The 22,046-nt window shown below is 52.1% G+C and overlaps 9 protein-coding genes and 1 non-coding gene across 10 annotated transcripts; 8 read left to right on the forward strand and 2 right to left on the reverse strand.

The window, feature by feature from the left end:
- Positions 1-98: 98 nt before the first annotated feature.
- On the forward strand, positions 99-1,451 carry BP01DRAFT_356336 (putative JmjC domain protein). Its single transcript, XM_025574923.1, has one exon. The coding sequence runs from the start codon at positions 121-123 to the stop codon at positions 1,354-1,356; it is 1,236 nt and encodes a 411-aa protein (XP_025431685.1). The 5' UTR covers positions 99-120; the 3' UTR covers positions 1,357-1,451.
- Positions 1,452-2,434: 983 nt separating this feature from the next.
- BP01DRAFT_37263 (DnaJ domain protein) lies at positions 2,435-5,805 on the forward strand. Its single transcript, XM_025576744.1, has 5 exons — positions 2,435-2,462; positions 2,552-2,965; positions 3,032-4,147; positions 4,236-4,317; positions 4,381-5,805. The coding sequence occupies exons 2-5, from the start codon at positions 2,869-2,871 to the stop codon at positions 5,615-5,617; spliced, it is 2,532 nt and encodes an 843-aa protein (XP_025431686.1). The 5' UTR covers positions 2,435-2,462; positions 2,552-2,868; the 3' UTR covers positions 5,618-5,805.
- A 496-nt stretch (positions 5,806-6,301) lies between these two features.
- On the forward strand, positions 6,302-8,343 carry adB (adenylosuccinate synthase ADE12). The gene is made up of 4 exons (XM_025574924.1): positions 6,302-6,670; positions 6,764-6,832; positions 6,930-7,381; positions 7,438-8,343. The coding sequence occupies exons 1-4, from the start codon at positions 6,628-6,630 to the stop codon at positions 8,146-8,148; spliced, it is 1,275 nt and encodes a 424-aa protein (XP_025431687.1). The 5' UTR covers positions 6,302-6,627; the 3' UTR covers positions 8,149-8,343.
- Positions 8,344-8,477: 134 nt separating this feature from the next.
- Positions 8,478-8,550, forward strand: BP01DRAFT_t148. The gene has a single exon. It is a non-coding gene; the product is annotated as a tRNA-Thr (tRNA).
- Positions 8,551-8,874: 324 nt separating this feature from the next.
- On the forward strand, positions 8,875-10,437 carry BP01DRAFT_356340 (CybS family protein). Its single transcript, XM_025574925.1, has 5 exons — positions 8,875-9,338; positions 9,507-9,524; positions 9,721-9,787; positions 9,848-9,967; positions 10,042-10,437. The coding sequence occupies exons 1-5, from the start codon at positions 9,188-9,190 to the stop codon at positions 10,205-10,207; spliced, it is 522 nt and encodes a 173-aa protein (XP_025431688.1). The 5' UTR covers positions 8,875-9,187; the 3' UTR covers positions 10,208-10,437.
- BP01DRAFT_356341 (nucleotide diphosphatase) lies at positions 10,368-11,597 on the reverse strand. Its single transcript, XM_025574926.1, has one exon. It carries the CDS (start codon positions 11,442-11,444, stop codon positions 10,602-10,604), a length of 843 nt encoding a protein of 280 aa, XP_025431689.1. The 5' UTR covers positions 11,445-11,597; the 3' UTR covers positions 10,368-10,601.
- Positions 11,598-11,913: 316 nt separating this feature from the next.
- On the reverse strand, positions 11,914-13,004 carry BP01DRAFT_356342 (uncharacterized protein). The gene has a single exon (XM_025574927.1). It carries the CDS (start codon positions 12,793-12,795, stop codon positions 12,361-12,363), a length of 435 nt encoding a protein of 144 aa, XP_025431690.1. The 5' UTR covers positions 12,796-13,004; the 3' UTR covers positions 11,914-12,360.
- Positions 13,005-13,679: 675 nt separating this feature from the next.
- On the forward strand, positions 13,680-14,830 carry BP01DRAFT_391479 (uncharacterized protein; the record flags this gene model as incomplete). Its single annotated transcript, XM_025578088.1, has 2 exons — positions 13,680-13,800; positions 13,876-14,830. The coding sequence occupies 2 exons, from the start codon at positions 13,680-13,682 to the stop codon at positions 14,640-14,642; spliced, it is 888 nt and encodes a 295-aa protein (XP_025431691.1). The 3' UTR covers positions 14,643-14,830.
- A 767-nt stretch (positions 14,831-15,597) lies between these two features.
- BP01DRAFT_365398 (uncharacterized protein) lies at positions 15,598-18,486 on the forward strand (the record flags this gene model as incomplete). Its single annotated transcript, XM_025576362.1, has 7 exons — positions 15,598-16,143; positions 16,192-16,278; positions 16,335-16,466; positions 16,991-17,185; positions 17,387-17,403; positions 17,506-18,016; positions 18,079-18,486. 7 exons carry the CDS (start codon positions 15,598-15,600, stop codon positions 18,484-18,486), a joined length of 1,896 nt encoding a protein of 631 aa, XP_025431692.1.
- Positions 18,487-19,215: 729 nt separating this feature from the next.
- BP01DRAFT_391480 (Zn(II)2Cys6 transcription factor) lies at positions 19,216-21,481 on the forward strand. Its single transcript, XM_025578089.1, has 3 exons — positions 19,216-20,208; positions 20,272-20,415; positions 20,482-21,481. Exons 1-3 carry the CDS (start codon positions 19,504-19,506, stop codon positions 21,298-21,300), a joined length of 1,668 nt encoding a protein of 555 aa, XP_025431693.1. The 5' UTR covers positions 19,216-19,503; the 3' UTR covers positions 21,301-21,481.
- The last annotated feature ends 565 nt before the right edge of the window (positions 21,482-22,046 follow it).

Raw genomic sequence — 22,046 nt, forward strand, 5'->3', positions numbered from 1 at the left:
TCATATTATTACCGTCTTTTGAATAAACTCAGCGAGTATGACAACGACGGAGATATTCAGATCGATCCAGACGCTGCCTGGCTCACGCCGACCATACACTTGCTTGACAAAGCATTAATCATGACTGGTGCGCCAGTGCGCGAAAAGCTTGTCGAGACTCTAATCGATTCTCTGAAAGCAGCAACCTGTTCCTCGCCGCGGCAAGCAGCACCAGCTGACCAGCCAGAGCCCACTTTGCTCTTTTCCCCTGTTGCAGTACCGGCACCCGAGATAAAATGCCCCATTCCTCGGATTTCTGCTTGTGAATTTGATGAGTTCCGATCGCATATCTACACATCTCGAACACCACTGGTGATTACCGATGCAGTATGGCACTGGCCTGCTTTGTCGACTCGGCCGTGGTCTTCCCGCTCTTACTGGGCTGAGCGCACCTTCGACGGTCGAAGACTCGTACCTGTGGAGATCGGCAGAGCATACACGGACGAAGACTGGGGTCAGCGAATCATGCCCTTCGGTGAATTCATTGCCAAGTTTCTCGATCGGGATCAGGACCAGGGTGGTCCAACCGGCTATATGGCGCAACATGACCTATTGTCTCAGATTCCAGCTTTGCGAAAGGACATTTACATCCCTGATTATTGTTGGACCGACCCGCCTGGACCGGAGCCGGGCACGCCATTGTATCTCTCGAGGCAGCTCGCGATGGAGGAAGAGAGGAAGAAGATAACTTATGAGCCGGTCAACGTCGTTGGAAAGGACATGGAAGACCAAGAAACTAAAAAACCCAGCGTTGCAGAAGCTGATTCTGCTAGCGATGACTCTGTGGACCATTTCTCTGACGATGTTCACATCAATACCTGGATCGGCCCGTCATGGACCATCTCACCTCTGCACCATGATCCCTATCACAACATTCTTGTTCAGGTCGTGGGCGCGAAATACATCCGACTCTACTCGCCTCACACGCCAGCGTCACAGATCTGGCCGAAAGGGAAGGAGGTTGTGAAGACATCATCGATTAAATCTTCTGACGAAGATGACAGACAGGCGGACATTCAACTTCAAGGGGAATTAAATGCATCTCTAAGCCCCGATGACCCCTCATCGCTGACAATGACCGCGGAAATTGACGAACAGGTCATCGACATGTCGAACACCTCGCAGGTAGATTTGGCAGCTATCGAGATGTCTCCAGCTGAGGCTGAACAGTGGGAGGAATTATGGCCGGGCTTCTTGCAGGCAGAGTATGTGGAGACAGTACTCAGGGAGGGTGAATGTTTGTATATACCTTTGGGCTGGTGGCATTATGTACGTAGTTTACAGGGAGGCATCAGCGTCAGTTTTTGGTGGGGATAGTTCCCCCAATCGTGCCGGTTTGCGTTTCCTAGACCGTATAGCTAGGTTAATGTGGATAGGCTACTAGCAAAGAGAAAAGCGAAAGGGGGCTTGATGCCAAATCGAACGAGAGGAGCTTTCAGAGAGATGAGGATGCTGCTGCTGCTGCCAAGTTGTTTATGAATGTCATCTACGGAGACAGCAGAAGATAGGTAGCTCACGTTGAGACTAGGAGGCATTGGGAGGATATAAGGCTCATTACGACCCAAGTTCGCTAACTAGAGTAGGCTTATAGTAATAGATAGCAAGACAAGAAATGTATAAATGGACGATGGCGGGGTTGTCAGCGAAGCTCCGAGTCAGTGTGGAGCAAAGGTGAGGCCGGAGTCAGGATTCTAGATTGGGCAGCAAATAATAAGCTATTGAGGTGTAAAATGAAGCCGGTTTTCCATGAGTTGGCGGCGGTAAGAGCCTACTAAGAGTGAAGTACAACTAAGTTAGACTAAGCAGAGGTTAATTACGGAGGCAGTTGACTACTAGAGTACTAGTAAACTAACAAAGTGAACAACAGGTGATTTGACTTTTGACCCCAGGGGATTCCCCCCCTTTCTTGTGTACCCCATACTCCTCCTCCTCTGGTCCAAGCGTTTGGTGCTCTCTCAATTACACCACACTACATCAAATTGCACTACACTGCATCTCAATCAAGGATCAGCTATATATGACTGCTCCAAGTGATCTGAAACAGAGCTGAGCACTCGCACTGTCCTCCTCCAATACGGTCTCGTGTTTTACCTCATCGCGTGCCTTGTTTGAGGTTCCGTTGTATTCTCTGTCTTGCCAGAGACTATACACTTCTATATTCGCCGGTGCTCAGTTGATGGTTCCTCCAGCCTTCTATTCGTTCTTTCCTTGCTCACCGAAGGACTAGTCGTAACTTCGAATGTCCGGTCGTTGTGGAGCAAGAAGCGGATGATTGTGCTGTTGCTCCGGGAGATCATGATCGTTCGGATCGCTTTATCGCCGCGCGCTGTCCGATAGGGAAAAAAAGTTCGTGTCGAATTATTGATTCATCCATCAAGGAGTTTCTCCCCCTCCACCCCAGCCTTGGGCTAGAGACGTAGGAGGTAGGTCTTGGTTTTCTTGTACTGCTACATATATTGAAAATACTTCTCTCAAGGGTTGGGCTAACTAAATATCTGCATGGCACCACTAGGGCCTCCAAGGCTAATCAGCAACGATTTGATTGCTTTGTTTTTGTCCCCCTTTCCCCTCAACAATCTCCGACCCGACGATAATCGATTCCAATCCCTCGCTGGAAATACCTTCGCCCACCGTTCACTTTCACCTTCCCGTCTATAAGACTCCCGCCGTTCCTTTGCTGTTTGTTGGCTCGGACCCTCATTCGAAGTCTAGCCCTTTGCTTGCCCCAAGAGGTCATGTGTACAGCACGGTCAAACCTTGGCGTGATTTTAGTGGCACACACTCCTTCGACGAGAGGCAAACAATCGCTGGCCCGGCCTATCTCCCAAGATGGTTAAGGCCGACGTGCGGAGAGACTACTACGCGGACTTGGGTCTCACCCCCAGCGCAGAGACAGAGGACATCAAGCGGCAATTTCGGAAATTAGGTGAGAAGCAACCCTTACTGTCAGGCCGGTTGGAAAATATTTTGTAGTAATGATAACCTCTGGCAGCTTTGAAGTACCACCCCGATAGGAACCCTGGCCGCGAGGTGGATTTCATCGCCAAGTTTCAGGCCATTCAAGCCGCCCATGAGATCCTCATCGACCCCCAACAACGGTTGCGATATGATACGGACCGACTGCGCGCTGGGTACGGCAAGTTCTATGGGCCCTCTAAGACTAGTCAGCCTCGAAAGACGGCCGCAACCCCTCAGCCTTCCACATATTCTCCGAAGCCTCCACCTACCAAGCCACAACCCTCCACACGGCCACAGTCTTACCATGCGGGTCCCTCGAGTGGCGCCCAACGGTATGCCAGCTATGCACGGGCGGCTCCGAAACAGCCATGGGAGAAGGCGCATGACGAGGGACAGACCCGGGCGGACGCCTATCGAGGGTTCCAAGATATGAAAGGGAATGGCATGCCAGGTGGATGGTCGTCATTTGACCCCCGTACGGGACGCGCAGGTTATAATGGAGCCACACCCAGACCGACCAAGGCCAATGGACAGTCGCCAAGGCCCAAGTCTGCCTTCGAGTACTTCAGAACGTCCAACAAGCAGGAGAGCCCAGAGGCTGCGCGAACTCAGACTAAGAAAAAGAAGAAGCAGGGGTTCGCTCCGCACGTCGCGGGCGGTGATGAGCCTATGGCCACACACACTTCGTCCTACACGAGCCGGAACGAACGTGCACAGACGCCAAATGCGTATTTTGGGGCTGCGCCGTCGCCGACGGCTAAGAAGTCTGCGCCGAACCGGACAGATACTCCTGAGTTTGAGAGAATGAGAAGGGGATATGCTAGCACTGGAGGAGAAAAAACTTTCTTTGGTAGTGCCAACATTGGGCGTTCTGCGAGTACTCGAGACTCAACTGAAAGCCCCAAACCTCGCTCGCGGACCAATCCATCCAGCCCAACTCCTCCCGCGGGAGGCCGGTGTCGTAGCGCTAGTCCTAATTATAAAGACAAGAGCACAAACTATTCGTTCACGAGTAGCTCTAGTGAGCTTGACGAGGAGGACGAGGAAGATTTTCTGGCGCGAAAGCCCAAGGCGACCCCCAAGAGCAGGCTGCACCCTCACAAGAGATTCACTGCTTTTCACACAGAGCAGAACTCGGAGACCGTGTTTGGTGAGTTTTGGCCTTTTTCCGTGTTTCTGAGTACACTTGAGGGGTGTCTTCGATAGCATACACGAAGACTGACAAGTGATGTGTGCAGGATCCTCTGGAAATGATGCTACCTCAGCAAAGAATCCCTTCGACACATCTAATATCTTCAGTTTCACAAGCCCGCTGGACTCGTATGTTGTACACCACACTTGCCTATTCCACGATACTCTAAGCTAACGACTTTTGGCGCACAGAAAACAAGACCCCGAGCAGAGTGGCGTTCCTCCAAGTGGGAGCTTCAAGAGCAGTAGCCATGAGCACTTAAGGAATACGTTCTCTGCGGAGAACTGGAATGGCGCCGCTTTCTTCGATAGCACGGCTCCAAACTTAGACGGGCGAGGACGCACAGCGACTCGCGATGCGAGCGAAAGGAACGGACATTCTGTGGATACATCCGATCATGCAGAATCTGTCCCCGAACCAGATCCTCAGCCTACCACTACCTTCGCCCAATACGGGTTCCCTGCTGATCAGTGGACCGAGATGTTCAAGAACATGTCATTTGAGCCGGAGAAAGGGAAGACTCAGCAGACACAGACAGCCTCGTCCCAGCGACAGACAAGCCCTCGCAAACAAAGAACTGCAACAAAGACGCGGCCTATCCCGAAGCCAGCTACTGTCACGACGGAAGCCGACGAGACACAGACAACTTCGGAAGGGAATAACATCCCTGAATCGGCTAAAAACGGGGATGCCGGCGTGGAGGCGATGGACCTTGATGATACGCCACCCCCCGCCGCAGCAGGTAAAGCAGACGGTACGACGAAGACTGAGAAGGCAGTCCCAGTGGCGAAGCCAGCTTTGAATGAAGGTCGGAGGGAAGAAACTGCCAAGAATTTCAATCTAGAAGATCTGAGCAAGACGGTTCCTCTCACGCAAAACACAAACGGCGGCATAGAAGATCTTCAAGACATCAAGTTTACTCTGCCTTTTGAATCACGTCCGGAGTACCCTAAAGCAACGATGCGCAGCCGTCGTCCTCGTGACCTGGTGCTGCCCCAGCCTCCGAAACGACCAACTGCTCCCGAACCAATTCCCCTCATTGCTGGCTCCGAGCAGCTGGTATTGTCTCGGGCAGCGTTTGACCGTTACACTGCAGAGATGGCAATGTACATGTCTGAATTTCACGCTTGGAATCGCCGCATGCTACGGCACTTTGATGCGCGTCAGGAGGCCATTGACACGGGCATGGCGCCCAACTGGATTTACGCTGTCGGGGATGCAGCCAAGGTCAAGCTGAATCCTGAGGACGAACAGGACGGACCGGTAGCAGGCAGTGGGAAAGGAGGTTACAATGCCTATAGGCTGGCCATGGAACAAGATGAAAGAGTCGAAAAGCACTGGCAGGTGGGTCGGGAACTACACCGGGACGCCATTTACAAACTCGGCGAATTGCGCGATTGGGTCGCTGGCGGGGGAAAGATGGTATAGAGCTCAATGGAGTATGACTTACGAGGCATCGGACCGCGGTAACGGCCTCATGCATGCATTGGTTCTGGGCGTTGGCGTTGTGGTCATTGTTAGCTGGATGATGATATCCTGTGTATCATATTCTCTCATGGTTGTGGATAATTTTCTTTCTCTTAAAGAAGAATCGTGTTTGGATTGCAGTTTCTGAGCCCAATTAACATCATGATTTCTTGATCTCATGAGAGATCATACATATACTACGAGCATGCATCCTGGCAACTATTTGACTTTTTGGTTTCGTGATGTGCAAAAGGCCCTACTGCTCAGCCCCAAGCCCCAAGCCCTAACTCTGAACCCGATACCGGTCGGAAATCCCCGACCTGCAACAGGCAAAGGATGAAAGCACTTGGTCTTCCCGAGCAGCAAATACCGCATACGGCGGGGTCTCCCGTCGCGGGGCCTACGGAGTACAGACGGTAACGCGCAATACCGGCAAATGGGGGGGCAAGGAACTCCAGACGTGCACAAAAGGGCGTGCAGCATAGGCTGCGGGAGTATGGTACAGTAATGCGGTGACGGGAAACTAATGGCACGCACCGATCGAGGAGTCATCGGCGGACCCGCCCAGCAGGCTCAGTTAGGGACCTCTGTGAAGGTATATATTATCGTCCCCTCCGCAGAACTACCCCTCCGTTTCTTTTTTCGGCTTTTTGGTCTTTGACGGTCGCGAACTCTTCGCCACTGCTCCAGTCACCTCTGGTATCAGGTTGGAATTCCTTTGGTGTTCTTTAACTGCCTCACTACTGTCACCCTCACTACCTCCTCAAGAAACCCTTTTTCTCTGCCAGTCCAGCAGACGCCGGATTCATCCGTTTGACTCATCCGCATACCCACTAATCGTACCCCGCCTCCAGACGTTCCTCTCACACTCTCTTTTTCTCTGTCACTTGTCGCAAGTGTGAGAGATCTTCAGAGATCGCAGAAATCAATTGCTTTTAGATCTTCATTTACACACAATCAACCCAATCACAATGGGCGTTACAATTGTCCTTGGTAGCCAGTGGGGTGATGAAGGTGAGAAGAGAACCACCGCTCCTAGCCCGGATTTCCTAGCGGATCCACCCTTTCAGCAATAGATGCATGCTGACATCAAAACCAATAAAACAGGAAAGGGGAAGATTACGGACATGCTTGCGCAGGAAGCTACGCTTTGCTGTCGTGCCGCTGGCGGCCACAGTAAGTTTTGCCTCTAAACCTTCTTTTTCTCTTGCCGCCTTGCGAATGAGTTCACCGGCGAGAATTGGCGGCATAATCTAATTCTGGGAAACTTCAGACGCGGGTCACACTATCGTTCACGGCTCTACGACTTATGATTTTCACATTCTTCCTTCTGGGCTTGTCTCCCCTTCTTGCGTCAACCTCATTGGCGCCGGAACTGTTGTGCACATCCCCAGCTTCTTCAAGGAGTTGGCGGCCATCGAGACCAAGGGTCTGACGACCGCTGGAAAGCGCATCTTCATCTCGGATCGCGCGCACGTCTGCTTCGATCTGCACTCCGTCGTGGACGGTCTGGAAGAGGCCAAGCTCGGTGGTCGCAAGGTCGGCACCACTGGTAAGGGTATTGGTCCTTGCTACAGTGACAAGGCTGCTCGTCGTGGTGTTCGCGTCGGCGAAATCTTGGACGAGCTTCTGTTCGAGCGCAAGTTGCGCTCTCTGCATGCCGGATACACTGCCCGCTTTGGCGAGTTGGATTACAGCGTCGAGGACGAGCTGGCGCGTTTCAGGGTAGGTTTTCCATGATTGGAATCTTGCCTCAGCGAGATGCTGACCCCCATTGGCAGGATTACCGTCAGCGCCTGGGTCCCTACATTGTCGACCAGTTGGCCTTCCTGCAGAAGTACAAGGATGCCCCCAACACTTTGGTTGAGGGTGCCAACGCCCTGATGCTTGACTTGGATCACGGAACCTACCCCTTCGTAACCTCGTCTTCCACGGGTCTCGGTGGTGCCGTTCAGGCTCTGTCCCTGAACCCCACCAGCATCACCTCCATCATCGGTGTCGTCAAGGCGTATACCACTCGTGTCGGCTCGGGCCCCTTCCCCAGTGAGCAGCTGAACGAGTTCGGTGACAAGCTGCAGGGTATTGGCAAGGAGTTTGGCGTCACCACTGGTCGTCGTCGTCGCTGTGGTTGGTTCGACATGGTTCTTTGCCGCTACTCCCAGGCTATCAACCACTACACTGCCCTAAACCTGACCAAGCTGGATGTTTTGGACGACTTTGACGAGATCAAGGTCGGCGTCGCCTACATCCTTCCGGACGGCACCCGCACTGAGAACACCATGCCTGCCGACCCAGAGGTCTTGGAGAAGGTCAAGGTTGAGTATGTCACTCTTCCCGGATGGAAGACCAAGACCATGGGCATCAAGAAGTATGAGGATCTCCCGCCTAACGCCCGTGCCTACATTGAGTACATCGAGCGCGGTCTCGGTGGAGTCCCGGTCAAGTGGATCGGTACTGGCCCCGCTCGTGACGACATGATTGCTCGCGAGTAAGCCCGCGGCATAGTCGTTGAGCCAGGTTGGTTGTTTCATTCTCATCTTCTCATATAATATCCTCAAGCACCCAGTACATTTATTATCTTGTGCCATGTATGTTCCTATTCCGGATGATTTGTACTATTGTCTATTAAGTTAAGACGGTAGACGGCTGGGTCGCAGATAAATAGAAGCACAAATCTTATTTCATAGAGATGTCAATACCAGACCAACCGTAGCGTTATTTTGTACGTGATAAAAGAGTATGATGAAAGGTTACTTTTTGCAGAGGGGCTTAGATAATGAGCACTTAGACATGCTAAGCTGGCATAGCAGTCAACATCACTGCACTCGTGGCTCAGTGGTAGTAGCGTCGCACTTGTAATGCGAAGGTCATGGGTTCAATCCCCATCGGGTGCAACACCTTTTTGCTACTTTAACCATCTCGTTTATCATCTCGTTTATCATCTAGTTAGAGCTCAAAATGCAATACCTAGAAATCTATGAGAACTCCAAAGGGGACAATGTCCCTGTTTCAAGACAATCATGAATGCCTTTAACCCGACGAATAAGTTCACCTGGGCATGCGGGCAGCTGCTGGTTCTCGTCGGCAGATTCGGGAGACGGGGAATCTTCTCGTGCCTGAGGCAGGAAATATACTCATACTTCCCCACACGTCCTTCTCCTGTATCTACGCACCGACTAGCCCAGTAAGTCGCATTGGACTTCTACATATGTCCCAGAGTCTGCTCATATGACCACCTCTAGAGTCAATCGACTTATCCCATTCACGAGCATCATCGCGCGTCTTTCCGCTGGAGATGCTATTGCCGGGTGTCGGCCATTTTCGGCTGGGCGGAGCGCAACGCACCAATCACGGATCCGACAATGTGATGACCGTTTCCCGATCGGACTCCCGAGGTTCCATCGTGAGCCTCGAGTCTCAACTTCAACTTCTTGTCTTGCTGTAGCGCTGTCGAATCGCGGTCACCAGCTTCCACCCTCCTTTATCCCTCGCAACACCACCAAAATCTCCTCTCCCATAAAGAGAATCACAATGGCCTCGATTGCGCGCCAGTCTCCCCTTCTCCGGCAGTCCTGCCTGTCCGCCTTCCGCGCCCCTTGGGCCTCAAAGAATGTCGCCGGTGTGTCGCAGGTCGTGGCCTTCCACGCCTCTGCGAACAAGCAGATTCTGCCTCCTCTGCCTCGTGAGTTACCCTCGGGGGTTTTTTTTGAGATGATATTACGGGCTTGAAAATCGGTTGTTGGGTCTTGGGACGTGATTGCGGGGATGTGCTTGAGTTTTTGTGGGGGATGGACGGGGTGGAATGATCGGGACTGCAATATATGACGATGCTAACGGTTCTACGAAACAGAGTCTATCCAGGGAACGAGTATGTTATCCAAGCAATTACCTCTCCCCTTCAATTATGAATACCGTGTGCGATAGAGATATCATGGATGGCTGGTAGAAGAGAGGGGCTTCTGGTCCATGCCAGTCTTTCTGCAAACCTCATCTGCGCACATTTGACGACCACGGATAATTCGAGGAGATGGTTTCATTAACATAGATTCTTTCTCGGCCTCTAGTGAACGACCCTGCTCCCATCCCTCACTCCCACCCCGTCCACGGTAGCTACCACTGGACCTTCGAGAGGTGTGTTGCCTTTGATACCGCGGAGACCAGAACGAATCAGCGCTAATGAATATGCATCAGACTCGTCTCTGCTTCCCTCGTGCCCCTCTGCATTGCTCCCTTCGCCGCCGGCTCCGTGAGCCCTGTCATGGACGCCGTCATCTGCTCCGCCATTGTCGTCCACTCTCACATTGGTTTCGAGTACGTCTTCCCCCCCAACTCTCGCTCGTCACTTGCGACGAAGCAGCCACCAAGCTAACAATCTGTCACTGCAGCGCCTCCATCACTGATTACTTCCCCGTCCGCCGTGTGCCCAAGACCGCCGCCTTCATGAAGTGGCTGCTGCGTGCCTTCACGCTCGGCACAGCGGTTGGTCTGTACGAGTTCGAGACGAACGACGTTGGTGTGACGGAGGCTATCCGCAGGGTGTGGAAGGCGTAAATCAGTCTGGGGTGTTTCTTGTTCGGTTGTTTGTTCTGTTCAGGCGTTTTGCCTATGTATATGCTGTGTTGTTTCTTCTTGCCTGGTAGATGCCAGTACTGGAATTGTTAGTGCCCTGGAGCATAAAATGAGTAGTATCTTGTATGTGATGATCTGCTGGGATATTCTGTTAAGTATGTGTTGCTTCTGCGGGTTGAATCTCTCTCTATTTTATCCAAACGCCCAGCGCTAGATATGAACTGCATGGCCTGACCTTAGAAGACGGGGTGATGTGTAGATGTCTCGAATATCCAATAACCAGCCAGCACCCTAAACCCGGAGCTGGCAGGGTAGAATAGAAGTGGCAAGCCCAACGAAAGTCAAGACAAGACAGACACACCAAACGAACAAATCCTTACTCCTCCTCATCTTCCGACAAATCCTCCTCCCCACCCGACAACCGATCATCATCATCCGCCTTGGCCACCACCCTCTCCATCAACTGCAACGCTGCCCTGAGCGGCAACCCGACCACATTATCCCAGCTCCCCTCGATCCTCTCCACGAGAATGGACCCCAGCCCCTGCAACCCATACCCACCGGCCTTATCCGCCCCTTCGCGCGTCTTGACATACGCCAACAGCATCTCATCCGAGACCCCCTGATCGAATTTCACATCCGTCTCCTCCAGCGCCGTCTCCAGCGCATACCCAGGGTCGCGCGCGCTCACCAGCGGCGCCATCGCGCACATCGCCGTGTACACCTTATGGTGGCCCGCGTCGCGCAGCGCCCGCAGCATCGCCCAATGATCCGCCTCCGACCGCGGCTTCTCCAGGATCCGCCCGGCGCTCGTGTCCACGATGATCGTGTCCGCCGCCAGAATCAACCCCGGCTCCCCGCGCGCCTCGTTCTGGATCTCCTGCCGGTACACGGCCTGCGCTTTCTCGGTCGCCGTCGCCAGCACGTACTCGAACGGCTCCATCGTTTTTGGGAAGTCTTCGGGAGTGTTGGACGGGATGACTTCTAGGTTCGGCAGGCCCAGTTGCGAGAGGATCTGCCGGCGCCGCGGGGAGGCGGAGGCGAGGATCACGCGCTGGGAGCGCAGGGTGGTGAGGACGGGAAGGTTGAGCGGTGGTGGGCGCGGGAGAGAGAGGCGTTTTGTTGACTGGGGGGTGGTGCCGGTGGGATCGTAGGCCGGGGGAGGGTCGGAGGGGTCCGCGGGGGAGAAGTTGAGGAGGGACTGTTTGGAGTCCGACATTTTTGGAATTTTGGAGGTGGTGGTTGTTTAGATAATGGGATTATGACTCAGAAAGGAGTTTAGATGTGAGGGTTGAGAGGTGGAAGAGAGAGACGGAGGTGTGGATGATTGGTTGCGGGTAGTAGTAGTAAGGTAGTATGAGTGGGTTCCCGCATTAGGACAAATTTTGAAGCTGTACTCCGTGGTTAACTACGACTAACTACGGTAGTAAGCACTCAGGGCTGGCACTAGCAATCCCGCTGGATCGTCAATCGGGCGGTGAGGTACGGCAGTTGGGGCTATCGATGCAGGCAGGGTAAGTTGACTATGTCTGCACTGGGCAGTATGCTGTGCTACTCTCCTCGTTGTGTCACTGTGGATGCGATCCATCATGCTGACTTGTCAGAAAGTGTTGATCTGGGGAGATCGTTACGGGGAGATCCTGCTTATATAGTGTCACGGCACTTGTTACTTCGTCAAGAATCGTATTCGCTCTCGACTCCACTAAATACATAGATCATACATACACTGTTGACCTGCAACAGTACAGCTATGCACCAGAATTCAGAAAATGCCCCATTCAAACCGCTGATTCTCGCTTGCAGTCCATCAGCATCAGTCTTCGATAAATAGCGTGCCCGTAGACCGAAAAGACCAGGAATCAATCATAACGCCAGGCACCATACAGATTCACCCCTGCGAAGAGTAGGGTGTAGTAAAAGAATTGGTGAGCACGCACAACCAGAGAATGAACCGCCGGGCAGGACACTGCGCAAGGAGCTTGTCCTACAGCACCACCTTGGGAGAATAGCCCGAGCCAGCAGTGCCCGACTGCTGCCCCTCTGCCCTCATCCAGGCTCTGCAGCTAGCCCACCACTATTGTCATCGCCCTCATTAATAATTGGCTTCACTCATGCCGCATGTCGAACCACCTCGGTCAGACCCGAAATGCATCATCGATATGTCCACCCCGACGCTCAATCTCCGCGACAAGCTCCTGTCGCTCCTGCAGCTGGAGCTGGATGAAATCCACTGTCTTGCGAAGCACGATACTCTCACTGCGCCCCTGGCCTTCCAGGCCCGGGACGAGCTCCGTTAGGCGATCGAACCCTTCCCGAATCGCGGCCCGGCGCTTCTGCTCCGAGGCAATGTGATTGTTCTTCTTCTCTTGCTCCGTCAGTCGCGGTTTTTCCTTCTCCTGTGCGCCAGTAGCGGCGGGTTTCGAGGAGGAGGTGCCGGTCGGGGTGGTGGACGGGGACCGGTCCCCGGAATCGTCGTGGGGCACCGTTGCGCTGCTGCTGTTCGGTAAGGGGGAGTAGGACGTTTCGGAGGAGCTGGATGCCAGGGATGCAGGTGGACGTGCAGATGGCATAGTGGGGGGCCGGGGAAGGGGGGACGACGGCACGTTTTTGATTTAGGGTCCAAGGGGTGAAGAACAACTCTGTTGCTTCTCTCGGTTTGTCTTGTTTCAGCCCTGGAAGGAGGTCTCAAATGTCAGACTATTTGGAATTGAGCGGTGGATACTCGATTGCGCTTCTGTTGTTTGTTGTGCTGGGTTTCGCGGGGAAAGGCAGATTATCATGTGCGTGTGCGGGTGAGTCGGATTTTCATGTGACGGACTGATGGCTTGGCTGCGACGGGAGAATCTTTCCGGGGGGAAGTATACGGGAATAATGGAAGGTGAAGGTGTTGATAGTGATCTTTTGAGGAAGGAATGAAAGAGTAAGCATAGAGTTCTATCTATGCGAGAGATATATGCCTCTGAACTGATATTTCAGGGGTAAATTCGACTCTGATCCTGTCGAGGGCAGAAAGAGAAGGTCCAATATTCGGCTGGGATGTTTGTTCCTCAGGCACCAACCACCAGCCGGGAAGGTACCTGGCGGATGAACAACGGCCAGCCCTGAGGCTGGAGGGCGCCAACTGGTCGGTGGGTGCTGGGCGCAATCAAACGTCATCGATAGTTCAAGTCGCTTCTAGATCAACGGTGGACTTCACCATGCCACCCTTCCAGAACCCCTCCATACATGCCTATTTCTTGGACCCTCCTCCCATCGCTGATCGCTGAGCGGACTCGAACTTATCGTCTTTCTGCTGTTCTTAACCCCATACTATTGACTGCTAATCCTTGCAGCAGTTGACCGGGTTAGGTTCGATCCTTTTATGACCTCATACTCGCGCTACGGTTTCAGCTGGGAAGCTTTTACGATCCCGATAGAGAGAGCTTATCAACGGCGCCACGAGGCTTGAGCAGCCATGAGCGAGCATGTACCACTACGCGGATCCTGCCAGTGTGGCCGAAACCAATACCTGATTCGTCTGCCTGAGAATGTCTCCGACCATGCGCACGTCTACTTTGACTCGAGCCAAGACAATCGTAGGTTTTCCCACTCTGCGTGAAAGTCGAAAATATAATGATTCTTCACTTCCGCAATACTGACTCTAATTACAGGGAGATTTCATGGCTCACCGCTAACGGCATGGCTTCGCGTTCCGTTGTCTTGGTACCAATCTCACACGCAATCCTACTTCCCCGACGAGACACATGCAAGTATCCGGCGCATCTTCTCCCCGTACCATGCGCCACATACCCAGCGTGTCTTCTGCGGATTCTGCGGCACTCCGCTCACGTACTGGAGCGAGGTGCCCCGGGATGAGGCGGACTACATGAGTGTCTCGCTGGGAAGTCTTTTCGGCGAGCATCAGCGGAAGCTGGAGGATCTGGACCTCCTTCCTCCGGCTGTGCCTTCCTCTGATGAAGAGGAGGAGGAGGATGATGATGAAGTCGAGGAAGTGCCGAGAGTTGCTGGGGCAGAGGTCGAGGTTGCAGGAAAGGAGGATGAGGAGGAGCAAGAAACATATGCGGAGCATGAATCGGAACAGGAAGCGAAGGTGGTTGCTATTCCGGCTACAGCGTCGGGTGACCAGCCTACGTCGTCTCGCGTAGTGATTCCCGCTCTTGCAGATGGTGGTGGGTCAGGTCTCTCCCGAAGCTACAGGCAAGGCACCTTGGGTGGAATTCCGTGGTTTGAGGAGATGATTGAAGGCAGTCAGTTAGGTCGCTTGATGAAGATGAGACGCGGTGTCGGGGTTAGCGATGACCACTCGACGACGGTGGAGTGGGAGATTAGCGAGTGGTCAAGCGATGCGCCAGGAGCGCATAGGCAAGCAGGCGTTGGTTTGCCCATTCAGGCCGGCAAGAGAAAACGTGGCGTATAGATTATGATTTAAGCGGACAATTCTGTTGGTCTGTATGATGGGTGTTGGAAATGCATAGTAGGTTCAGTTTGTGGTTAGTTAGCTTGTGAAGGTAATTGAGTTCTAGTTTATGTAAGAGCCAGAACATAATTAGAGTAGAAAACTGGAGCGGAAGTCAATGTTGATATTACCTGCTGGCAAACTTCTGCATCTGTTCTTACTCTAATGATTGATTTTCTGTACTTCACAATAGTCATAATAAAGTTCATCATGCGGCATGTCTTGTGTAGCTGCAATATCTGCCAAGCACGGTACCTGTTCTGCTTTGAGAAGCTCGGGATCAAAAACCCATACTTCTGAACAACACTATAGTATAAACAAAACCAAGAGTACTCACTGAATCACTCAAAGGTGCACTGGCATACTCTGAAATGCTCTACCTGTGCTTCTTCGTGCCTCAGGCGCCCAGGCTTTGGCATCGAGCGTTTCCTATTTGGGTAACGCCTGGTTTCCCAGTAGCAACACAGTGAAGTCAGGCTGGTCTGTCTCTCACCTTGTGAACTTACTCATCTCTATATCTTCTTCTCATCGTCTTCGGTCTTCTTCGTCCCAAGTTCCTTGAGAAGCCCGTTCAACCTGTCTTCTACTTCTCGTGAGACAAGCATCGAACGTAACTATCCTTTCACAGAAAGAGTCCTTATCTGTAAGTATACAGAACATCCCAAAGACTGACTGCACGCGTCCAGCATGACAAGTATATGAGGTGTTGATGAGAGCAGTCCATTTGCTTCTTAACTCTTGCATCCCTTCCCTTGGGAGTTGCCTATCAGAATACCAGGCATATGCTGACCCTGAGTTCGAACAGAGTATCAAGTCGAATCAGGAACGTGAGAGAGCGCTTTTTGCCTCAGACATACCCAGAACAGGAAGCTGGTGACTCTCTGAGACCTGATTTTGGGCTTGAGACACGTACAACATGAACCCTTCAGCGTCTCGACGGGGCTTCGACCCCTACGACCTATGCGAGCCAGAGCCGGTTCCTTGGCACAGTCCAGTTAGGAGGCTTCCAGTAGCTGAGCTGGAAGACAACGACTCAGATTCAACGATTGTGCTACCCAGCGTGTTAGAAGCAGAGCCAGAGCATACCAGAGCTCAGCCTCCTCCGAGACCTCTTACTCCTATCCCACGGCACATGTATTATCCCTTCGCTGAGACATCGGTGATGAATATGGATTATGACGCTATATTGCCAATCCCTACCTTGCAGTCTCTAAACTGGGTAGTGCATCAGACCCCTGAACTTGAAGGTCATATTCGGCCTAGTTCATCACACTCCAAAGATGCAACGCAGTCTAGGTCAAGGCCCAGTCTACTGAGTGTAGTTTCAGACCCGCGGACTAGGGATGCAAAAAGTGCATCAAGTAGCTCTTCCAGAAATCCTGTGAAAAAGGGTCTGCGTAAAAGCCTAGGCTCCTATGTCAGCGCACTGCGTAACAAAGGCCGATGGATCAAGAATTTCAGAGTCAGTTACCGAAGATCGTATTCAGCCATAGATGCTAACAGTTCATAGGACAACCACCTGAGACAGCCAAGTAGATCCCCAAGGCGTGGAGATTTGCCGTTGCCTCCGCGTTCAATCTTGCGTCCAAGGCCAAACGTATGTGGAAGATATATGATTCTAGGAAGTGCAGCTAACTGAATCAAGTCGATCAGACTTCTGGACTTGGTCAGAAACAAATTAGGAACTCGATAAGCAGCAAGCCAGAGGTGCCTGCTTTGTCGTCTGACGGTCAACCTTTAGTGCAGCGGACACGCCAAACAGTGAATTCAAGTAACAGGAGTAGCGTGCGTGCTTCTCTTTCAAGCTTCTGGAAATGGCTTGTGCATGCACCTGAAAGCACGGCAACCCCCATTTCCAGGCAGTAAAACAAAGGTGAAAAGCATGATGAGCAGTTCTCCTCTCATAACGCTTCTTCTATTTCACTACCTCATCTCCATCTCACTTCCTCTTTCTACCCTCCTCCTCTTCAAATCACCTCCCCTCATTGTCCTGAACGCAAAACCCTCACTGCCTCTCACCCTGTGTCACAAGACAAAACTCCCAGCACACCCTTCAGATTGCTAAAGGAAAACACTTCCTCTGTATCATCGTTGTTGTTCAAAGACAACAACCCCTTGCTCATCTTCTACACTGTCAAGAGACGGAATTTCCACTACTGCTCCCAGATTGTCAAAAAAAGAGAAAACTTTCTCTGTACCAGCCCTGTTGTCAAAAGACAAACTCCTCAGCACATCTCTCAAGTTGTTAAATCCCCATTATCAAAAACAAAAAAAAAAGAATAACCTGAAATTTCGAAAATGTAAATCAGAATTACCTCACCCAACCGGATGGTACTTGGTTGAGTACCACACTTGCTGCTCCATGTGATTTGATGGTAATGGTAGTAGAACGAACGACCATTCAGCTCGGCTCCAGCCGAGGGTGCCGCAAAGCTCTGAAATATACCATGCGGTTGAAGAAGAAGCTTGATTGCATTCATTTCTGCGGCGTATCTGTTATGCTGGTAGGCTACAGTGGTGGGACTCGGAGTTCCTTCCCCAGAACACTTCTGAATCTCTCGTCGTCGCTCTGGAGACACCAGGCCTCTAAGCTTCTGCTTACCCTTTCTTTCCTTACTTATTCACTTGCGTTATCAATTGTTCCTTAGTTATTCCTTCACTTCATCGCTCTTATCACTTTCGAATCATGAATATCAAATCTGCAGCATTACCGTTCTACCAGGTGAGTGACCTTTTCCCACTTCTGAAATTCTGATGTCTCGCGAGAAGATAAAACGAGGAGACTCGTGAGTTGCAGCTGATGATTCCCCAAGTTGGATCCTAGATTAGCTTCCTCCGTGTGTTACGTTGATCAGTCAAGGCCGAACTGGGTTGGAGACGTTGACCAGTGGAGACACGGAGTGTTCCCCGGCAAACCTGGTAGTTCGCCAGGTTCTTCATTTACCAATCCTTCGGACGCGATGGCAGCTGGTAATGGATACTTTTCGCCGCCTAATTCCTTGGGAGTTCCTTCACCTGCGATATCGCCCACAGGACAAGTCCCTCCAGCCGTACACCCTGGGCGCTACTGTCCGCCAGCTCAAACCTTGGGGGTCCCTTCGCCTGCGATATCGCCTACGAGACAATTCTACTCAGCTGTACCGCCTGGTTGGTACTATCCGCCACCTATGCCGTCAGGGCACTTTTACAATGGGCCTGTGCCTTTGCCGACCATGGGACCAATCCCAGTGAATAACACCGGACCGTTTCTTCCTATGCCAACAAACAGGTCAAGCGGTGTGGTAACTGCGGACAAGTCACACTGGAAGCAGAGCCGCGCTCGAAGCATGTATTCGGTAAGCAGACTTGTCAGCATTTTGCTTGAGCTTTGTTGGTGATAACACAAGCCAATGACCAGGTCAATGACTACCCCGTCTCCGCTCGGAACTTCTATCTATCACCACGAGGGAGATTTTCTTTGCAGTGGCGTCAGCCTAACATTGAAGGTTCACCCTCTATACAGGCGACAAGTATTGCCGATCATCACATATGCTCGAGTCCATGTGCTAAGAACCGGGCACAGTGTCACGGCACAGCAGACGGAGACAGTAAGAAACAGTCACTGCCCTGCCGCTCAGCTCTTCGCCCCGAAGCGCCCGAGTTCATTCCCCGACGTTCGAGGTGGAATGAGACGCGTGCTCAGCAGCTGTCTCAGCCTTCCACGTACCCATCGCTGCCGCGTAGCAACGGCAATTGGGCTCTGATGCCAGGGCAGGGATATGGCATGCCTAATCCAAGACAACATCAATACCCTTTTATTGTGTGATACTGGGGCATTAGTCGACCTCTAAGATATAATGAAGGTGTTGTCGAGGTGGATGAGGAATTATCGACACGATCTGGAGGTAATTGACAATCATGATATCGAATTGCTTCTGGCGAACTTGAGCATAGCATGAATCTTATTGTAGTAGGTGGTAGCTAGCAATATGTGGCTATGGTGCTTTCAGTGCACAAGCTCCAAGCTTGCTTTACATTTCTCTCGCTACTTGCATGGTTTCAGGTATTATTCCATTCTGATAGATAGAGGCATAACCAGTCAGTGCGCTTTCAATGAAAATCAGAAAATTGACGGAGACATTTCTCATCCCACAGTCATCAGACTAGCCAGTAAATACCATCGCTCCTTTAGCGACTTGTCGAGACAGGTAACCATGATGGAGTAGCCGGAGAGGGTCAATGTTAGTATACGGCCGACCTTGAGCTCGCTCAACAATAAGAGCAGTCTATATTCGATGAGATAGGCACAGTTGAGCGTGGACAGTAGCTCGTCGAGGAATCAGTAGACAGGGAATGCAAGCATAGAAAGAGACATACTACCTAGGCACTAGCTGGCAACAACTGAAGCTGAAGTGATGCTCGGCCCAGCTGAGTTTCGCAAGACATACCCAATCAGGTTTAGCCATCTTGAGCAAAACCCCACGTGGAGTCGGGCAATTCCCCGCGCCTGAGGCATCCGGAGACTCTCAGTACAGTACATACACCCCTCTTTATCTGTCACGGTCGTGTTCAGCCAGGTGGGATGGACATCTCCTGGTAGCAGGACATTACGCAGATTCTAGATCGTTCTATTCATATTCCAGCTTTCATATCAGCAAGCCGGAGCTCCTGAACGTTTGGAAAATCCACAGGAAAACCACCGTTCGTCGCACTGCTTACCCGTTCGAGCTGCATACATTCTGAGTCTTGGCTCCCCTTATCCGACTGGGTCTATCTATCATTCATCATTGTCCCCGGCATAGCACAATTGCCAGCCGCCCCTGCACACTGCGCTTGTGCCAGAATGGTCTTTTGTGGCAAGCCAAGCAAAGGCTGCGGGGAATGCCGTTCTCGCAAGATCCGGTGTGATCAGGCGCGGCCAACTTGCTCCCAGTGCGCCAAGGGCCACCGGGTCTGCCCCGGATACCGAGACGAACTGTCCTTAATGTTCCGCGATGAAAGCCAACAGGTCGTTCGGAAGGCCCGAACCGGGGCCACAGCGCGCAGGTCTAAGCCCACCACCAAGTCTGGCTCTAGCGGCCGGCCTGGGAGTAGCGGTAGCACGACTACTAGTAGCCCCAGTGCCGCATCTGGCTCCAGTAACATAGAGGTGGAGTTCAATGATGACAGCAGGGCAGATCTACAGCGTCAGACTGTCGTTCGACACTCCCTCGACCTGCAACCTTCGTATCAACCTACCGGGAATGAAGCCATCTGCTTCTTTCTGCAACAGGTCAATTGGATCGGGAGCATCTGGATGAGATCTGATTTCGTGGGGGAATATATTGTGGACAAAAGGACCTCCCCAAGTCAGCAGGCCATGGTCGCTAGCATGACGTCCACGGGGATGGCCATGCTTGCCCGCGCCCGGCGCTCCGCTCCCCTTAAGACCGTCTCGGAGAAAGAGTATGGGCAGGCGTTGCAGCTACTAAAGTCGGCTGTCACCGATGAGAAAGAGGCGAGGGACAACTCTACTCTGGCCGCTGTTTTACTTTTGGCGTTCTTTGAGGTAAGTTTGTGTCCAATATGTCCCTCCTTCTTGTGGCGCTCACGGCGTCTGATCGCATACCAGGTAGTCTCCAGTAGAGCTCCCCAAAATCTCGACAATTGGACGAACCATATTTCCGGGGCTGCAGCGCTCTTAGAGCTGAGGGGTGTAGAACAGCTCCAAAGGGCAGAGGGGTTGAAACTATTCTTGCAATTGAGATTCCAAATCGTATGTCAAATCCCCCTTTCTGGTATTCATCCATCATTTGCAGGCCCAACTAACAAGGATTTCAAGATCATCAGTTGCTTACAACGAGAGGCTCGAGTCCCCCAGTCAGTCCTTGACTGCGCAAGGGTCGCCCAGTTCCTGCGACCAGAAACTGAGGCTTACAGCGATGGATTGATCAGTATAACTGGCCGACTGGCCAATCTGCGAGCGGATATACGTGAAAAAGTCATCACCGACCCTCAGGAAATCCTGTCTACAATGTACAGTATTGAGGGCGAGTTGGTAGCATGGCTTGCAGGTTTGCCGTCCCGTTTTCTGTATACCATTATTGAAAGCCCGCGGCCTGCCCAGTCCAACTGGAGTCTCAGGGCGTACAACAACCGATTCCATGTGTACCAAGACTTATGGCTCTGTCACGCGTGGAATCAATACCGCTGCGCCCGGATCATGATTAGCGAATCCATCCTCACCTACACCCTTCGACTGAATGCCAGCGCGACTCTCCCACCTGAACTGGCCAGTCATCTCGCGCAGATCCGCGACAAGGCCAAACAGTGGGCTCTAGATATCTGCGCCAGTGTGCCTTATCACTTCAGTGCGGACCTCGTGACTGGCGAGGCTACTACGTTCCGGACGGTGTCTATGGAATTTGGCTTCATCCGCGGCATGCTCCTGCTGTGGCCTTTGTTCCTGGCCGGCGCCACTGAGCGGAAGGGCCATTCGCTACGAAGGTGGGTGGTGGATTGCTTGGGCCTCATTGGCAATAGCATGGGCATTGACCAAGCCCTGGCCTTGATTGATATTTTGGAGCATGATCAGACGTTTGATGTACTAGGACAGACCGACGACGAAAGGATCCTCGAAAGGATCACTACACTCTCGTGAGACGCTTCCGTGGATAAACCCTTGATCACTATATAAGACAGTTAGATGCCAAACTCACCCTGCGTCGCATTAGCGGAGGGAGCATTGTCTGTACACAATCGTGTTTGTACATCTACAGTCCGCCCTGACGGCTGATATGATCTCATATTTAGTGTATAGTTACGGATATAAGGATTCAGTCATGAACGCAGAACTCAATTATTACCCATTACCCCTTGAGTGCAACTACGGTAAGCCCCAGTATGTCTGACCCATGGTTTTTCGATGGAGCAGTGCGATCTGCATTTGGGATAAGCCATGACTATGAGACTACTACATCGACTGCGGATTGTGCGGGTATCCTGTTAACACCTGCGACTCATGACTGGTGGGCAGTGCACTGCCTCCCCCTCGGATTCCTGGGCCGGATAAGACCGGTTGAACGATTTCATCAGCCTTACAAGCCCCTTTCCCCCTCAGTAGGTAGCTAATGTATATGCTGATGCAGCCCTGTGGCAGTCCTGGGACAAGCTAGATGCAACTGCAAATGCTTGATCCTTACTTTAGAGGGGCAGTGCCAGTGCCAGTGCCGATGCCAGTTCCAGGGTTGAAAGAATGCCGACAAACCCGGGTTTCGGAGCGGGGAAGAGGATTGGGGCGGAGTTACTAGTAGTTTTGATTCCTGCTAGGAAGCCTTAGGCCTGTTTTTTGCGGGAATCGGTTGGTTAGAATCGCATACCTTCAGACAGCATTTACTACCTAGTATG

Source organism: Aspergillus saccharolyticus (assembly GCF_003184585.1).
Source record: "Aspergillus saccharolyticus JOP 1030-1 unplaced genomic scaffold BP01scaffold_13, whole genome shotgun sequence".
Taxonomy (NCBI): Eukaryota; Fungi; Ascomycota; class Eurotiomycetes; order Eurotiales; family Aspergillaceae; genus Aspergillus; species Aspergillus saccharolyticus.

Bases quoted from the DNA above. Each gene is read 5' to 3' on its own strand.
- BP01DRAFT_356336 (XM_025574923.1), top strand. From the start codon at position 121: ATGACTGGTGCGCCAGTGCGCGAAAAGCTTGTCGAGACTCTAATCGAT.
- BP01DRAFT_37263 (XM_025576744.1), top strand. From the start codon at position 2,869: ATGGTTAAGGCCGACGTGCGGAGAGACTACTACGCGGACTTGGGTCTC. The intron at 2,966-3,031 runs GTGAGAAGCAAC...AACCTCTGGCAG, and splicing joins GCGGCAATTTCGGAAATTAG to CTTTGAAGTACCACCCCGAT. The intron at 4,318-4,380 runs GTATGTTGTACA...TTTGGCGCACAG, and splicing joins TTCACAAGCCCGCTGGACTC to AAAACAAGACCCCGAGCAGA.
- BP01DRAFT_356340 (XM_025574925.1), top strand. From the start codon at position 9,188: ATGGCCTCGATTGCGCGCCAGTCTCCCCTTCTCCGGCAGTCCTGCCTG. The intron at 9,788-9,847 runs GTGTGTTGCCTT...AATATGCATCAG, and splicing joins TACCACTGGACCTTCGAGAG to ACTCGTCTCTGCTTCCCTCG. The intron at 9,968-10,041 runs GTACGTCTTCCC...CTGTCACTGCAG, and splicing joins CACTCTCACATTGGTTTCGA to CGCCTCCATCACTGATTACT.
- BP01DRAFT_356341 (XM_025574926.1), bottom strand. From the start codon at position 11,444: ATGTCGGACTCCAAACAGTCCCTCCTCAACTTCTCCCCCGCGGACCCC.
- BP01DRAFT_391480 (XM_025578089.1), top strand. From the start codon at position 19,504: ATGGTCTTTTGTGGCAAGCCAAGCAAAGGCTGCGGGGAATGCCGTTCT. The intron at 20,209-20,271 runs GTAAGTTTGTGT...ATCGCATACCAG, and splicing joins TACTTTTGGCGTTCTTTGAG to GTAGTCTCCAGTAGAGCTCC. The intron at 20,416-20,481 runs GTATGTCAAATC...AAGGATTTCAAG, and splicing joins TGCAATTGAGATTCCAAATC to ATCATCAGTTGCTTACAACG.
- BP01DRAFT_356342 (XM_025574927.1), bottom strand. From the start codon at position 12,795: ATGCCATCTGCACGTCCACCTGCATCCCTGGCATCCAGCTCCTCCGAA.
- adB (XM_025574924.1), top strand. From the start codon at position 6,628: ATGGGCGTTACAATTGTCCTTGGTAGCCAGTGGGGTGATGAAG. The intron at 6,671-6,763 runs GTGAGAAGAGAA...CCAATAAAACAG, and splicing joins TAGCCAGTGGGGTGATGAAG to GAAAGGGGAAGATTACGGAC. The intron at 6,833-6,929 runs GTAAGTTTTGCC...GGGAAACTTCAG, and splicing joins TCGTGCCGCTGGCGGCCACA to ACGCGGGTCACACTATCGTT.